Source organism: Camelina sativa, chromosome 3 (genome assembly GCF_030686135.1).
Source record: "Camelina sativa cultivar CO46 ecotype springtype chromosome 3, ASM3068613v1".
Classification (NCBI taxonomy): domain Eukaryota; kingdom Viridiplantae; phylum Streptophyta; class Magnoliopsida; order Brassicales; family Brassicaceae; genus Camelina; species Camelina sativa.
Genome location: NC_141882.1, coordinates 3,910,580 through 3,926,511, shown reverse-complemented (window position 1 = coordinate 3,926,511; position 15,932 = coordinate 3,910,580). Strand labels below are relative to the sequence as shown.

At 39.8% G+C, this 15,932-nt stretch overlaps 5 protein-coding genes and 1 non-coding gene across 7 annotated transcripts; 5 read left to right on the top strand and 1 right to left on the bottom strand.

Annotated features, from left to right (window-relative positions):
* The first annotated feature begins 146 nt into the window (after positions 1-146).
* On the top strand, positions 147-2,430 carry LOC104768480 (LIM domain-containing protein WLIM1). Its single transcript, XM_010492480.3, has 5 exons — positions 147-1,149; positions 1,338-1,434; positions 1,543-1,586; positions 1,683-1,772; positions 1,947-2,430. The coding sequence occupies exons 1-5, from the start codon at positions 1,015-1,017 to the stop codon at positions 2,151-2,153; spliced, it is 573 nt and encodes a 190-aa protein (XP_010490782.1). The 5' UTR covers positions 147-1,014; the 3' UTR covers positions 2,154-2,430.
* Positions 2,431-3,122: 692 nt separating this feature from the next.
* TRNAS-AGA (transfer RNA serine (anticodon AGA)) lies at positions 3,123-3,204 on the top strand. The gene has a single exon. It is a non-coding gene; the product is annotated as a tRNA-Ser (tRNA).
* A 1,333-nt stretch (positions 3,205-4,537) lies between these two features.
* Positions 4,538-7,921, top strand: LOC104778653 (exocyst complex component EXO84C). The gene is made up of 7 exons (XM_087498437.1): positions 4,538-4,931; positions 5,083-5,177; positions 5,282-6,299; positions 6,384-6,890; positions 6,980-7,168; positions 7,339-7,475; positions 7,564-7,921. Exons 1-7 carry the CDS (start codon positions 4,836-4,838, stop codon positions 7,826-7,828), a joined length of 2,307 nt encoding a protein of 768 aa, XP_087354563.1. The 5' UTR covers positions 4,538-4,835; the 3' UTR covers positions 7,829-7,921.
* An 83-nt stretch (positions 7,922-8,004) lies between these two features.
* Positions 8,005-12,635, top strand: LOC104768468 (NF-X1-type zinc finger protein NFXL1). The gene is made up of 2 exons (XM_010492469.3): positions 8,005-8,311; positions 8,721-12,635. The coding sequence occupies exon 2, from the start codon at positions 8,815-8,817 to the stop codon at positions 12,340-12,342; it is 3,528 nt and encodes a 1,175-aa protein (XP_010490771.2). The 5' UTR covers positions 8,005-8,311; positions 8,721-8,814; the 3' UTR covers positions 12,343-12,635.
* Positions 12,636-12,949: 314 nt separating this feature from the next.
* LOC104768451 (protein PHLOEM PROTEIN 2-LIKE A9) lies at positions 12,950-14,317 on the top strand. Of its 2 annotated transcripts, none has more exons than XM_010492445.3 (3): positions 12,950-13,460; positions 13,571-13,662; positions 13,776-14,317. In XM_010492445.3, the coding sequence occupies exons 1-3, from the start codon at positions 13,398-13,400 to the stop codon at positions 14,173-14,175; spliced, it is 555 nt and encodes a 184-aa protein (XP_010490747.1). In that variant the 5' UTR covers positions 12,950-13,397; the 3' UTR covers positions 14,176-14,317. The 2 variants fall into 2 exon arrangements, with proteins under 2 accessions (XP_010490747.1, XP_019098921.1); XM_019243376.2 differs by having other exon boundaries at positions 13,351-13,460; positions 13,763-14,317.
* On the bottom strand, positions 14,189-15,635 carry LOC104768459 (protein PHLOEM PROTEIN 2-LIKE A10). Its single transcript, XM_010492458.3, has one exon. The coding sequence runs from the start codon at positions 15,633-15,635 to the stop codon at positions 14,397-14,399; it is 1,239 nt and encodes a 412-aa protein (XP_010490760.1). The 3' UTR covers positions 14,189-14,396.
* Between the last annotated feature and the right edge of the window lie 297 nt (positions 15,636-15,932).

Below are 15,932 nucleotides of genomic sequence, written 5' to 3'. Positions count from 1 at the left end.
CAATTATGTCAATATTACAGCTCATCATAAAGCCTTTATGGTAAAGCATGTTTCAGATATTTTTCATTTTTATATATACAACAGTATACAGACACTATTTAAAAAAAAAAAAGATATATATATATATAGAGATTTCCAACTAATTCACCACACAGCCAATACAGCTTTTAATCATTATCTAAACCACAGACAAAGATTCTTTCCAGTTGGTTTTCCCTGTTCTATTTTCTTTGCTCCTCAGCTTCTACCCCTACAGAGAGAGAGTGAAATTAATTTCACTGTTCACTTTTTTTCTTGCTCCTAAATCAGCTTAAAGAAATAGTATTGAGCATTGTCTTGAATTAGCTAATTTGCATGCATTCTCTAAGCTAGTTAGCTAATTTGGATAAAGAACCACCAAGTTAATGTTGAAAATATATCAAGAAGACAGATATTGACGGGTGCTTACATCAAGTTCGGACAAATATAATTAAGAGACACACAAAAAAGCCGTTGGAACCTTTTTTTATAGTACATTTTTTTTTTTTTAATATCTATTCATCTACTCATCGTTTATCTTGTTTTGTGGATTAGACAATGACAAAACAAAGCTAGGATATTGTCAGAAAAAACCCCAAATATTCGATTTTGAATTAGCAAAATTTTCAAATTTTAGAGCTAGTAGTATATCTACAAATAGACTGTTTAGTTGTTATATACATTAATTATAAATAGTAATGCAAACAAATTCTTACACAACTAATTTTGAACATTATTTTGCCACAATTTTATTAGAAATTTGAATTATTTTCCAGCTTTAAATTTCGTTACACTTTAAAATGAGAAAAGAAGAGAAGAAGAGAGACATGTTCATTTTTCAACATATCCGGTCCCCATATTAAAAACCCAAGCAACAATAATTGACAATCTCTTTCTTTCATCTTCATCTTATTCCTCTTTTAATTTATCTATCCCTCAAGACCATTGAGCTTCTTTATCACAAGTCTGATCCCTTTACAAGAACACAGAACAAGAATGGCGTTTGCAGGAACAACCCAGAAATGCATGGCTTGTGACAAAACCGTTTATCTTGTCGACAAGTTAACCGCTGATAACCGGGTTTACCACAAAGCCTGTTTCCGATGTCACCATTGCAAAGGAACTCTCAAGGTTTGGTTCTTTTGCTTCTGGCTCCTTATAGTTCTTACTGTATTTTTGTCATGATTTCTGATATATAAACCCTGAAGTAGTAGATCTAGTTGATACATAGATAAAGAAGACCAATCAATTAAGTATAGATATCTTTGAGTTCATGGAGATGATGAATCTGATTGGTCTAAAGTTTTTTGATGAAACAGCTTAGCAATTACAACTCCTTTGAAGGAGTTCTCTATTGCAGACCACATTTCGATCAAAACTTCAAGAGAACTGGTAGTCTTGAGAAGAGCTTCGAAGGTAAGAAAACAGATCAAAATGTGAAAAAAAAAAAACAACTTTGGGAGGGAGGGGTGATTTTAAATTTGGAGATTTGAAATTAAAGTTTTGATTCTATTATGTATATAGGGACACCAAAGATTGGAAAACCGGATAGGCCTTTGGAGGGAGAGGTAATTTTCAGACAGCATAACAAAAAAAAAAAAAAACTTTACCTGTTCTTGATAATGTTTTTGAGGTTCTTGATCTGAGAGCATTTTACATTACAGAGACCTGCTGGAACCAAAGTGTCGAATATGTTTGGAGGAACACGAGAGAAATGCGTTGGCTGCGATAAAACCGTGTATCCAATTGAGAAGGTATTCAAATCTAAAAGAAGATTCTTAGATTCTTTACATAACAAATATGATCTGTTCTTGGCCTGAACCAGAGCTGAAGCAGTCTAGTATATTTTCAAACATTAGAATCTTTGATATTGCTACATTGTTCTATAACTTTGCCTGCTTACTAGTTACTATGTGGACTTTGTGAAGGTGTCGGTGAATGGGACATTGTACCACAAGAGTTGCTTCAAGTGTACACATGGAGGCTGCACGATAAGCCCGTCGAATTACATAGCTCACGAGGGTAAGCTTTATTGCAAGCATCATCATCTTCAGCTGATTAAGGAGAAAGGAAACTTGAGCCAGCTTGAAGGAGGAGGAGATAATGCCGCTAAGGAAAAAGTCGTCGCTGCTTAATTGAAACAACTCAATCTCTCCCTGGATGATTTTGACCATCGAAGAATCAAAAGCGTCTCTACTACTTCTCTCGATCAATAACATATATTGGTTTTGTTTCTTCTCACGGTTGTGTTTTTCCTATTTTCGTCTTTCATGTCTTTTTTTTTTTTTTTGGCATCTTTTTGGGTTTCTTGAGATGAAACAAGAGAAACAGAGAAATAATGGAAGGTTTTGCTTATGAGAATATATGTATTACGTTCAAGCAGCTATTGATATAATTTAATTCTCGTGAAAAGAGTATGCTTTAGCTATCATTAGAATAGAGAGACATCATACATGAGAATGAGATGCTTGACATGAGCCTTTCACTTGTAAACCAAGCATTAAGCTACAATCCATTATGCTAGCATCTGACTCATTCTCTGAGTCTGAGACAGGAATCAAGATAGAAACATAGAATCATGTATAAGTAGCTTTTTTTTTTCCTTGATCATCATCATCATCTTTGTGATCGATATTTCCAATTTTTTTTTTGTTGCAACCCAAGCTTAAGATAGATAAGGAAACAACCTAAACCTCGTTGGAAAAAAAAAGAAACAACCAAACTCAGTTGGAAAAAGGCCAAAATAAATAGAGGAATAACGGATGTTTGGTTATGAGAGAATAAATAACGTTCAAAAACATTTGGTATTTTAATTATCATGAAGATCATTCTTCAGCAAGTACTTGATCAATTCAATTGATATCATTTTGCTTTGGTGGAATGCGTTGATTTTTTTCATATGATACTTCAATTGTTTTTCTGATTTACTAAACCAGTTGTTAAACGTAGCCATTTGTAATACTTTTTTAAAAGATTTTAAGAGCTTATCTGCATTGTTAGCAATTTATCCTAATACACAGAGTCTGGGCGTTGCAATATTTCTTCAAAAGTCTCAGATATTAAAACATATATAAAATATGATTTAGTCAATAAGCAATCAATAAGTGGACGTGCCGGAGTGGTTATCGGGCATGACTAGAAATCATGTGGGCTTTGCCCGCGCAGGTTCGAATCCTGCCGTTCACGTTTTTTTGTCCTTCTTTAAATCATTAAAGACGGCGAGACGGCATTATTTGGCTGTTTTTGGCCCATCTCCATACACATCAAGCTACACCTATATTTGAAATCATTTTTTTGTCAACTTATATATGCAAATAATTAGTTGTGTATAGTAGTTTTGCCTATTTATTATATTTAGACTAATGCGTACATATGCATCAAAATTATACTAATGCGTGATATCAGAGACGTACGGGTAAACTTGTGTATTCATTCTATAATTAATTTGAATTGTGCTAAACATTATGCGTAATTTCGGTTATAACGTATTTGTGTTTGAAAATAAGGTACGTACAAGACAAATGAAATCAATATACTAATTCATAAAGTAGGAGGTTATATATATAGCCAAGCGATTCCTATAATGATGTTATCATTCCAACTATACAATATTCAAAACTTAGGTGAATATACACACATCAAACCATATTTTTCGGATTAATTAGCCACTATATTTATACGTACGTACGTACACCAGTCAGCCACTCTCCACCATATCTAAAAATACAATTTCCAATAACACAACCATCGATTACAACGAAGCCAACAAAATACCCGTCTTGATATATACACACACACATATTTATGCTTAGTCCAAAAAATTACGAGTTCGATCAAACATCTAAAGCCAAAGTTCCTTTTTCATGGGAACTAACGCCTGGAGTTTCAAGAAGACACAACAAAACGGAAGATCAGCTACAATGGAAACTTACGCCACCACCATGTTCTCATGTTGAGTATCGTGAGGAAATGTTGCAAAGCCCTCTTTTTGTTTGTCCTTTCACGCCTTCTAATATGGCTAGGACTTCGAGGTCCAATTTTACAAGTTTCAGGAAGAGAGAAGACGACCCTTTTCTCGAAGCTTATAGAAAATGTTTGGAGCGTAGCCCGCTTCGTGTCTCTTCGTTGGGAAGAAACGTTCGAGGTGATCAAGATTGTTACGCGAAGAGCAAGAAAAAGTCTCTGCTTTTATGGTTGTGGAGTAAGTACTCTTGCAAACTTGGTACCGATAGCTGGACTAGAGTATCTCGATTCCTTAAACCGAAATCTAATAAGAGAAACGATTCCACCGAGTAAACATGTTTGGTTTGATCTTCGTCAAGTTATGGAAGTTTCATTAAATGATATGTAAATGGCAATATACAAGTCAAAATGTCAAATCTTGATGTGAGGGGGTTTAACCGTTTAATGACTTAATCAATGTTACAACAAATATACACCTACCAAAAAAAAAATGTTACAACAAATATAATACTACGCTCTCGTTGTATAAAGATTTGTTTGGTTCAGTTTTGTTGTTCTGAATGTATAATTCATTTTGTTGTCACTAAATAATGTTGGACCATTTGGTGTATTACCGTTTCTTATAGTTGAGAAATAAAGAATTCACGTTTGGAAAACACCGTGCCGTCTTTTATTTGACGAATTGGACTATATGCCGTTTGTTATACAAAAAAAAAATGAAGTCTTGAGAGAGGAGTTTGAGGAGTCCAAAAGCATCACTATCTTTGCTTCTTCGGCAACCGTGTCTGAGACAGTGAGAGAGACTCCGAGGAAGACTGAGGGGAAATAAAGAAATAGAAAGAGCGAAGAAGACAATGGAGAGCAGCGAGGAAGACGACGAGTACCCATATATCGAAAGCATCATTCCTCAGTCAAAGATCGATTCCGTTCACCAGTCGCTCACCGAAAAGGTCTTTCCTTTTTTTTATTTGTTTCGATTATGTCAATTGGGTTCTTTCCGATTTCTCCGATTGATCTAGATTAGGACTCAGTTACCCTCGAATTTAACGCACTGGCTTGAAAGTAGTTGAACCTAAGATTTGGTAATGTTAAACAATGCAGGGAATTAGAAAACTGTGCTGTGAGCTTTTGGATTTAAAGGATGCTGTGGAAAATATGTGCGGTGATATGCGTACTAAGTACCTTGCTTTCTTACGGTAAATATTAACTAACTTCTCTTTGTTATTTGGTTTGCTAGTTTCTTCGTATCAGCTTAATGTTTGGTGTAAGATTCGTATATCTTTATGTTTGGTTTGTGTAGGATATCTGAAGAAGCAGTGGAGATGGAGCACGAGTTGGTTGAGCTACGGAAACATATATCTTCGCAGGGGATTCTTGTGCAGGATCTGATGGCTGGAGTTTGCCGTGAGATGGATGATTGGAATCGATCAGCTGGTGATGCAGATGACGTTCAAGACAAAGATGATCCCTTGCCTGATGAAGTAACTGATCCAAAGTCTGAGTTTCTTGAGAAAATTGATCTTCTTTTGGCTGAACATAAAGTGGATGAGGCACTGGAGGCGATGGATGCTGAAGAAAGAAACTGCCCAGATCTTAAAGGATCAGTCGAGATGTCCTCTTACAAGTCTGCTTTTATGGAAAGAAAGGCGGTTCTTGAGGATCAGCTTCTTAAAATTGCTAAACAACCTTCGGTTAGTGTAGCTGAATTGAAGCATGCATTGACTGGGTTGATCAGACTAGGAAAAGGACCGTCAGCTCACCAGTTGCTTCTTAAGTTTTATGCCACAAGACTCCGCAGAAGAATCGAGGCCTTTCTTCCTTCATGTTCAAGCTGTCCACACACTTTCCCTGCTACTCTGTCTAAGCTTGTTTTCTCTAACATCTCAGCGGCTGCGAAAGAATCCACTGCCATGTTTGGTGATGATGATAATCCCGCATATTCCAACAAAGTTGTCCAGTGGGCAGAGAGGGAAGTTGAGTATTTGGTACGGTTGGTTAAAGAAAACGCTTCTCCTTCCGAAACAGCTTCTGCATTGCGTGCAGCCAGTGTTTGCCTTCAAGACTGTCTTAACTATTGCAAAGTGTTGGAACCACAAGGCTTATTTTTGTCTAAGCTTTTTTTAGTGCTGTTCCGGCCTTATGTTGAAGAAGTCTTGGAGTTGAATTTTAGACGGGCTCAAAGGGTTATCTTTGACATGACTGAAACTGATGAGGGCTTGGAATCACCCTCTGACTTTGTGGCAGTATTATCTGAATTCGCTATCGCTTCAGATACTACGATGACTGATTGTAGCATTCGGTTCATGCAAATTGTGCAAGTAAGTTAATTTTTGAACACTGATTTTACCATTTTCTTTGATTCTAGACGCATAAACTTATAGTAGCTTTGTTTGTTCTTGCAGGACATACTTGATCAGTTAACACACCTAGTTGTGTTACACTTTGGGGAAAGTGTATTAACAAGGATACTGCAACTATATGATAAATACATCGACTTTCTGATCAAAGCCTTGCCTGGACATTCAGATGAGGATGGTCTCCCTGCGCTCCAAGATAATAACGTACTCGCTAGAGCTGAGACAGATTCTGAGCAGCTTGCTCTTCTTGGAGCGGCGTTTACAATACTTGATGAACTGTTACCAAAATCACTTGTTAAAGTCTGGGAACTCCAGATTGAAAATGGTGGAGGAGAAGGTGAGAGTAGTGCTGCTCTAAACAGTAGCGCTGCACCAGAACTGAAAGAATGGAAACGCCACATGGTTCAAGCATTTGACAAAGTCAGAAACTACTTCTGTCTGCAGTTTGTCTTGAGCTTCATCTACTCCAGGGAAGGGCTAACACGATTAGACGCGCTCATTTATTTAACCGAAATACCAGATGACTCGAATCTGCCCTCTTTACCGTTTCAGGTATGGTCTTCTTCTTTGATCTAGTTTTATAGTCCCGGTTTATAAGTTTTAGCACGCAGAATCAACGGTATCCCTTCTTTCTTATGCAGGCATTGCTTTCTAAGCTACAACAGTTGGCCGTAATTGCGGGGGATGTTTTGCTTGGTAAAGAAAAGCTGCAAAAGATTCTACTAGCGAGATTAACGGAGACGGTTGTAATCTGGCTATCAAACGAGCAGGAGTTTTGGAGTGCATTCGAGGACGAGTCAAATCCACTTCAGCCATCTGGGTTGCGACAGGTAGAGTATAACACGCTCTCTTTCCACTCTTATATACCTCAGCTATTCTCCAAGGTCAGGCTCAGCGGTCAAAGATTGAACCTTTGGAATGGGAAACAATGAATATAATTGAAACTTGATGTTGAAGTTCATTCGGGTTAAAAGTTGGAAATTATTGTTATGTATTGCAGTTGATCCTAGACATGAACTTCACAGTTGAGATCGCGCGGTTTGCGGGGTATCCATTTAAAGTAGTTCAGAACCATGCATCAGTGGTGATCAATCGAGCCATCAACATATTCTCCGAAAGAGGCATCAACCCACAAAGGTAATGAAAAAAAACACTGTATAATCTCTCCAACTGGGTCGCAAAATCGAACTTAACTTTAAAAAGTCTCTCTTGTCTCTATCATCAGTTCACTCCCGAAAACAGAGTGGTTCACGGAGGCAGCCAAGTCAGCAATCAACAGGCTACTGACGGGGTCTGAGGATGCTTCAGAACCGGAAGAAGATGAGTGTGAAGAAGACGATAATCACATCGTCCTCCCTGAGATAGATGAAGAGGAAGACTCAGATTCCGCAGAAACATCTTCACTTTCAACCATGGACTCGTTCGAGTCATTCGCCTCTGCGAGCATGGCTGACCTAGAGAGTCCTTCCTTCACCGATTCTGAGTCTTGACCACTTTTGTATTTTTTGTTGTTGTAGTATCATCGAGTAAAATATATACTTTTAACCAGAAATCAGATAATTTATCCGGTTTAGATTGGTTTAGTCGAAGGCTGTCTAAAAAATATAAGCCCATCTTTGGCCCATTGGGATAAGTGGATAAGGCGGTTCGTGAGTGTTCGTCAAGCATAAAATAAAATAATTCAGACAAATCGTTGAAAGAGAAGAAGAAAAAAACAAAGTCGTACTACGCGACTCTCTCTATCTATATTTCCTTTGGGAGCAAGGCGGTCTATATCGCTCTCAACTTGTATACCCTAACCCATATATATATTCTTCTTCTTCCTTAACTCCATTTTCTCCTACCACAGTCTCTCTCTCATCTCCCTGAGAAAACAAGGGACTCAATCGAAATCTCCTGCGTTTTTCTTTTTCCCCTGAGATTGTTCGTTGATTTTTGTTTTTTTTCCTTCCGTATCTTCTTGTTGTTGTCAGGTACCAATTTCTTTTTTTTCCCCTTTGTTTATTTGCTTTTAATCATTTGTCTTTATGGTTCTATCGATTCATCAATTTTGTGTTGGTAGCTCTAGGTTTCCTAATTTTTTCTTTAGATCTGATAACTAGGGCACCTTGATTTTACCCCCGATAGAAAGGAAAAAAAGAAAAGTTCACGATTTTGTAACATCCAATGTTGGGCGATTTTAGCAAAATTAATCGTAGGTAGAGCATATGATAGGGATTCGTTTAGTTTTTTTGCTTATTCAATTTCAAGATCGGTTGTATATGTGTGTAAATCTATAATTGCTACATAAATTGGTTTCCTCGTATTTTGTGTTTGTTGGAATTTATCAATGTTTGACATTGCTAGAGTCTGATTATTCTTTTCTGCATCTCTTTCCTACAGAAGAACTTTATTGTGTGTGTATAGTTTACACCCAATTGCTCCAACACTGACGGGTACAGGATCTGGTTCTCTGTTTGTGGATTCAAGGAAGAATATGAGCTTTCAAGTCAGGAGAGACAGGAACAACGGTGGTGATAGGTCTCGATTCAATTCTCAGCAAACCTGGATTCCTAGAAACTCATCATCTACCTCCGTGGTTGTGCCAAATGAGCCTACGCTTTTTCCTAATCCAGATAGAAATTCTGAAAGCCGTGATGCCGCTGCTCCCTCCCATCCTGCTTATCTGCAAAGGCAGCTAAACGGCTCTGCTCCTCCGCCCTATAGCCAGCAACAAAGAAGTAATAACATTGGTCCACGTCCACCTAATCGGCAAAGAAGAAATGATGCTGCCGGAACTCTGCCTGTTAACCACCAGCATCAAAGGAGTGATTACATTGGTCCACCTCCACCTAATCAACAAAGAAGAAATGACGCGGCGGGGATTCTGCCTGAGAACCAGCACCAAAGGGGTCCACCTCCACCCAATCGACAAAGAAGAAATAATGCTTCAGGAACTCTTCCTGATAATCGTCAAAGAGTTTCATCTAGGACGCGGCCTGTGTATCAGGGGAAAAGGGTAGCTAAGGAGGAGGATATTGTGGTGATGACAGACCCAAACTTGCCTCAACTTGTTCAAGAGCTACAGGAGAAACTGGTTAAGAGTTCTATTGAGTGTATGATTTGCTATGACAAGGTTGGGCGATCTGCCAATATCTGGTCTTGCTCCAGCTGTTATTCCATTTTCCATATGAATTGTATCAAGAGGTGGGCTCGAGCACCTACTTCTATCGATTTACTGGCTGAGAAAAATCAAGGTGATAATTGGAGATGTCCAGGTTGCCAATCTGTTCAGTTGACTTCCTCCAAAGAGATTAGCTATCGGTGCTTTTGTGGGAAGAGGAAAGATCCACCGTCCGATCCATATCTCACTCCACACTCATGCGGGGAACCATGTGGGAAGCCTCTGGGGAAAGAGTTTGCGGCAGCTGAGATAACTAAAGAGGATCTTTGTCCTCATGTCTGTGTGTTGCAGTGTCATCCTGGTCCATGTCCTCCCTGTAAGGCGTTTGCTCCACCTCGTAGTTGTCCTTGTGGTAAGAAGATGGTTACTACCAGATGTTCCGAGCGGAGATCTGTTCTTGTTTGTGGGCAGCGTTGTGATAGGCTTCTCAATTGCGGGCGCCATCAATGTGAAAGGACATGCCACATTGGCCCTTGTGATCCTTGTCAGGTACTGGTAAATGCCACGTGTTTCTGCAAGAAAAAAGTGGAGACTGTTATATGCGGAGATATGAATGTGAAGGGAGAGTTGAAAGCAGAAGATGGTGTGTATTCATGCTGTTTTAATTGTAGGAAGCCGCTTGGATGTGGTAATCATTTCTGCTCCGATGTTTGCCATCCCGGACCTTGCGGGGACTGTGACTTGCTGCCCAGTAGAGTTAAGACATGTTATTGTGGGAAAACGCGTCTAGAAGAACAGATCAGACAGAGTTGCTTGGACCCAATTCCTTCTTGTTCAAGTGTATGCAGGAAGCTTCTTCTTTGTAAGTTACATACTTGCAATGAAGTGTGCCATGCAGGTGATTGCCCGCCTTGTTTAGTCCAAGTAAACGAGAAATGCCGGTGTGGGTCAACATCCAGGGCTGTGGAATGCTACATTACAACTTCTTCAGAGACAGAGAAGTTTGTGTGTGCTAAGCCATGTGGGCATAAGAAGAACTGTGGGAGACATAGATGTAGCCAGCGTTGCTGTCCTCTCATGAACGGGAAGAAGAACGATCGATCAGGCGACTGGGACCCGCACGTCTGCCAAATACCTTGTGGGAAGAAGCTAAGGTGCGGGCAACATTCCTGTGAATCTTTGTGTCACAGTGGACATTGCCCTCCTTGTCTCGAGATGATCTTTACTGATCTTACATGTGCTTGTGGAAGAACTTCGATTCCTCCACCACTACCGTGTGGGACACCTGTTCCTAGCTGTCAGCATCCATGCTCGATTCCTCAGCCTTGTGGCCATTCTGCTACGCATGGATGCCATTTTGGAGATTGTCCTCCTTGTTCTGCCCCTGTGGAAAAGAAGTGCGTTGGTGGCCATGTGGTTCTCAGAAACATACCTTGTGGGTTGAAAGACATTAGATGTAACAAGATTTGTGGAAAGACGAGGCGTTGTGGCATGCATGCTTGTGCCAGAAGTTGTCACCCAGAGCCTTGTGACAGCTACAATGAATCTGAAGCAGGTATGCGTGTTACATGTGGACAGAAGTGTGGTGCTCCTAGAAGAGATTGCAGACACACTTGTGCCGCACTCTGCCATCCTTCTGCGCCCTGCCCTGATCTAAGATGTGAATTTCCAGTCGCGATTACTTGTTCATGTGGTCGCATATCCGCTACGGTCCCTTGTGATGCTGGAGGAAGAAGTGCCAACAGTTCTAATGTTTTCTCTGCGGCTTATGATGAAGCCTCTATTTTGCAGAAGCTTCCAGCGCCACTTCAGCCTGTTGAGTCGAGCGGAAACCGAATCCCTCTTGGGCAGAGAAAGCTTTCGTGTGATGACGAGTGTGCTAAGCTGGAGCGTAAGCGGGTTCTCCAAGATGCATTTGATATTACTCCCCCAAATCTGGAGGCATTACATTTCAGCGAGAGTTCTGCTATGACAGAGATTATTTCAGACCTTTACAGGCGTGATCCGAAGTGGGTACTGGCTGTTGAAGAGCGCTGCAAGTTCCTGGTACTTGGGAAAGCCAGAGGAAGCACAAGTGCCCTTAAGGTCCATGTCTTCTGCCCGATGCAGAAAGATAAACGAGACACGGTTCGGCTTATAGCTGAGAGGTGGAAACTTGGTGTTAGTAACGCAGGATGGGAGCCAAAACGGTTTACAGTAGTTCACGTAACAGCAAAATCAAAACCGCCAACACGGATCATTGGAGCTAGGGGTGGTGCTATCTCGATAGGAGGGCCACACCCACCGTCCTTTGATCCACTGGTGGACATGGATCCTGGACTTGTGGTTGCTTTATTGGATCTTCCGAGAGAGGCAAATATCAGCGCCTTGGTACTCAGATTTGGGGGTGAATGTGAGCTTGTTTGGCTGAATGACAAGAATGCTTTAGCCGTGTTCCATGATCATGCCCGAGCTGCCACTGCCATGAGGAGGCTTGACCACGGTTCAGTATACTATGGAGCTGTGGTTGTCCAGACCGGCGGGCAATCTTCTTCACATAGTAATGCATGGGGAAAATTACCTGGCGGTTCAGCGTGGGATGTTCATAAAGGAAATCCATGGAAAAAAGCTGTGATTCAGGAGAGTGATGACTCCTGGGGAGCTGAAGATTCCCCCATTGGAGGATCATCTAGAGATATTCAAGCCTCTGCTTTGAGATCAGCAAAGAGCAACAATCCAATTGCTACCTCGGTTAATCGTTGGAGCGTTTTGGAGCCTGAGAAGGCCAGCAGCACGTCCAGTTTAGAGCCAATTACTCAGCCTCATATAGAAGAGAGCAGCAGTTCAAAAGCTGCGGATGAACAACCGGTGGAAGGCTCTGGTGAAGAAGTGGTGGATGACTGGGAGAAGGTATGTGACTGAGAGCATATGCCGATGACTGTGATTCTTTTTCAACTTCTTTTCGATGTATAAAAACGGCAGGTTGTTCAGATGTGTATGCGTGTGCGACTGCTGTGACGAGCTGGGTCTTACACCCATTTCAGAGCTTAGGTGTTTAGTCAGTGACGTGCCGTTTTTGTCTTGGCATCTTTGACGTTTATTTTGGTTATATGTGAACTATTTGATTGTTCTGTTGGGGTGTATTGTGTGAACCGGCATTTAATATTGTAACACTTTTTTTTTTGTTCTTAACAAATGCAACTTGAAGTAATAAATACATTCTAAGGTGATAAGGTTAATTCATTCATCAGCACGCCTTTATCGCGAAACTACATTTTTCCATTGCCAACTAAAAGTTTAGGTGTTGAGATCATTAGGAATATTGAGAAGTATCTTTTTTCTTTTTTGGGTCAAATTTTGCCCACTAGCAATTTTTTTTTTTTACAATATTTCTAGAATAGTACGTAGAACAGCGTTAGGAATCATTATCAAAACAACAAAGGCCAACTATATCAGAGGCTTCATTAGACTCATTAGTCTCAATATTTTCACTCTTTTGCAAGTTGACACCAAAAACACTCGCCGCCAGTTTTTTCTCCTGTCCTCTACTTGTATTACTAATATCTAAGTAGTTCAAAGTAACACTGGACTCGAACTCAGATCCGATAACCCGGAAACGATATTCATCTAATTCGTTGAACTAATGGCATTTAGGTGACTTAATTAGTATATATGTGATCAGTTTGATTCTCATCCTGATTCTCATACAAAAGTTGAGATAGAAGAAGAGCCACAAACTGAGAATCTTTGCTTTAGCTTTTGCCGCCCAATAGAATTATACCTTTTACATGGTTATTGCACTAAAGTAAAACTTACAAGGAGAATCTTGAGAAGACAAGATTGGGTCTTTATTCTTCTTCTGTCACAATCTTTTTATTTTTCCATATAGTGAAAAGAAACAAATCTCTATATAAAGCTCACTACTAAAGAGAAGTGTTCCTTTATAAACAAACAACAAAGAAAGAAGAAAGAAAGAAATGTCTGTCCAAAAAGCTGTCAAGAGTTCTCATTACCAGGCAGAATCCAACATGGAGCATGATGTAATAATAAGTCAATTGTTATTAGTTTCTTTCATTAGGTTTTTTTTTTTTTTTGTATATGTTGGTTATTTTGTATTGCAACTAACAAAATCAAACTTGATTAATAATAGATCGTTAGAAAAGCATGGGTCTTTAAGCCAAGTGGTCTTAATTTCATATGGGGAGGTGATTCTCAGTATTGGGTCATCCCTAAAGAAGACAGGTTTGGTATCTCTTTCAAATTGCATTATATAATTAACCGAATTAAACCGGTCTGATTCTGAAGTTACACGTTTTTGGTTTTCTGTGTTCAAAACTTGAAGTTGTTGTTTTCAGGACGCCTGCGGAACTAAAGATGGTGAGTTGGTTAGAAGTAACCGGTTCGTACGACAAGATAGAGCCAGGCAAAACATACCGAATCGGTTTTAAAATCTCGTTAACAGCTGATGCAACCGGATGGGACCAAGCTCCGGTTTTCATGTCCGCGAAAATTGGAAAGAAAGGGAAGACAATTTGGAAGAGGATCAAATCGCTTAACAATAACATTGAGAAACTCAAACGCAGAACCGGACCAGTTAACATACCAGATGATACTGATGGTCGGTTTGAGGTCTTTGTCAGTCCCAATATAACAATTAACCAAGACACCAAGCTTCAATTTGGTTTGTATGAAGTGTGGACTGGAAAATGGAAGACAGGTTTGTTGATCTATGAGGCTTTTGTTGAAGAAGTGTAAAAGAGATTACGAATCAGTTCTAAAGACAAAATATATTCTTAACTTCAATGTGCCAAGAACCATTTCAATGTGTATATATACATATATAATCCCCATTAATAAGAATCAAGTTGTGCACATACACGCACACAACCTTTACAAATATTCTCAGCTCCAACTATAAACAAAGAGCTGATAAATCTTGTGTACCTAACAAAATAAGATCTATATCATCTGAAGAACTAAAAATGCTGGCTTACACCTATGGGAGAGTTCCGAACACAGCCGCTTATGACGTGCAAGTACAAGGCCAGGCACACAGTGATAATAACAGAAGATTTGGCTCCGACATAACCAACTACTTGGCGTCCTCTGTCTGTAACCTCTTCATTAACCACATTGATACTTTTTCTGAAACCTTGAAACGTTTTCAACATTATAAATGCCATGATTGATCTTGTCGTTTCTAGTGTTACTCTTCCTGTTACATCGAACATAAACCTTCGATTGCTCGGAACTGCCAATGTCGTTGAGATAGTCTCAGCCCACCCATTACTCTTGATCCCATCGTCTGATTCCGAAACCATCTTGCTTCTAGAGGAAGCATTACTCTTCAAATCGTCACCATCAATCTCTTCTATCACATTGCTAGACTTTGAAGATGTAAACACTTCATGAGATGTCCTAACGAGAGTCTCGAGAGCATTGTTACAAACCGAAACAAGAACGTCCTTGACACTATCCTGATGTTTCGGATTCGTCAACCCTTCAAAGATCTGATCATAAGTATTGATGTCCATCGTCTTGTCAAGATACACAGCAACAGCAGTGCTGGTGAATCTCTGAATACAATCAGCTAAAAGCTCTCTACACTTATCATCACAAAGCAAACTCACCCACCTTGGTGTCTCTGAGGAATCAGAACCCTCGCATTTGACACCACTCTCGAGCTCATCAGAGTAAAATCCAAGAATAAGATTCTTAGCAAAGCTACCAACAACAACTGAAACAAAACCAGATCCAGCCTTTGAGAAAACCTTATCAATCACTCTATTAACAACACTAGACTCAGAATTCCCAATTCCTGAATCACCAACACTAGCAGATTCGAGATTATTATACCCACGGAAGACACCAATCGTCAGAGCCTGAGAAACCCTAGAGAGCGAATCCGTAAACTCATTCGACTTGGTGATCTTCGCGATCTGCTTCAAGCTATTGGGGATATCGTCTGAATCGGAACTGAGAAAAAGCTTCAGGTCTCGTGTAACGATACTGACGGTCTCGGCTGAATCAGAGATCAATTCAGCAACAGAGACGAAAGCTCCGAGAATCTTGAAAAGACGTTTTCTTTTTCTGGCGACGGATGGCAAATGATAAACCTTGTAAACTCCATAACCAGAAATCGCCATTAGAATCAGCCATTTCCTTCTTCTCTGAGATAAAAAGATACCCTTTTCTCCCAATCGAAGAAGGTCCATTCAACAACAATCGAATCTCACAAAAATCAAACCTTTATAGAGAAAAAGAAGGATCTAGAGAGAAAGCTAGGGTTTGTGATTGTAATTATAAGAATGAGATTCTGTTATTGACCCTAACAACATGAAAGGAGACAGATCAGTTTAATTAGGAGATAAGAGAGGAGAGGAGGATAAGGAAAATAGAGCGATTGGCGTGATTATTCGTGAGAGAGAACCAAGACGACACAATTCAAGGTTGGAACTTGGAAGAGAGACGACGACAAGTTGGATAACTAAATTATACTTTTTAATTTCGGT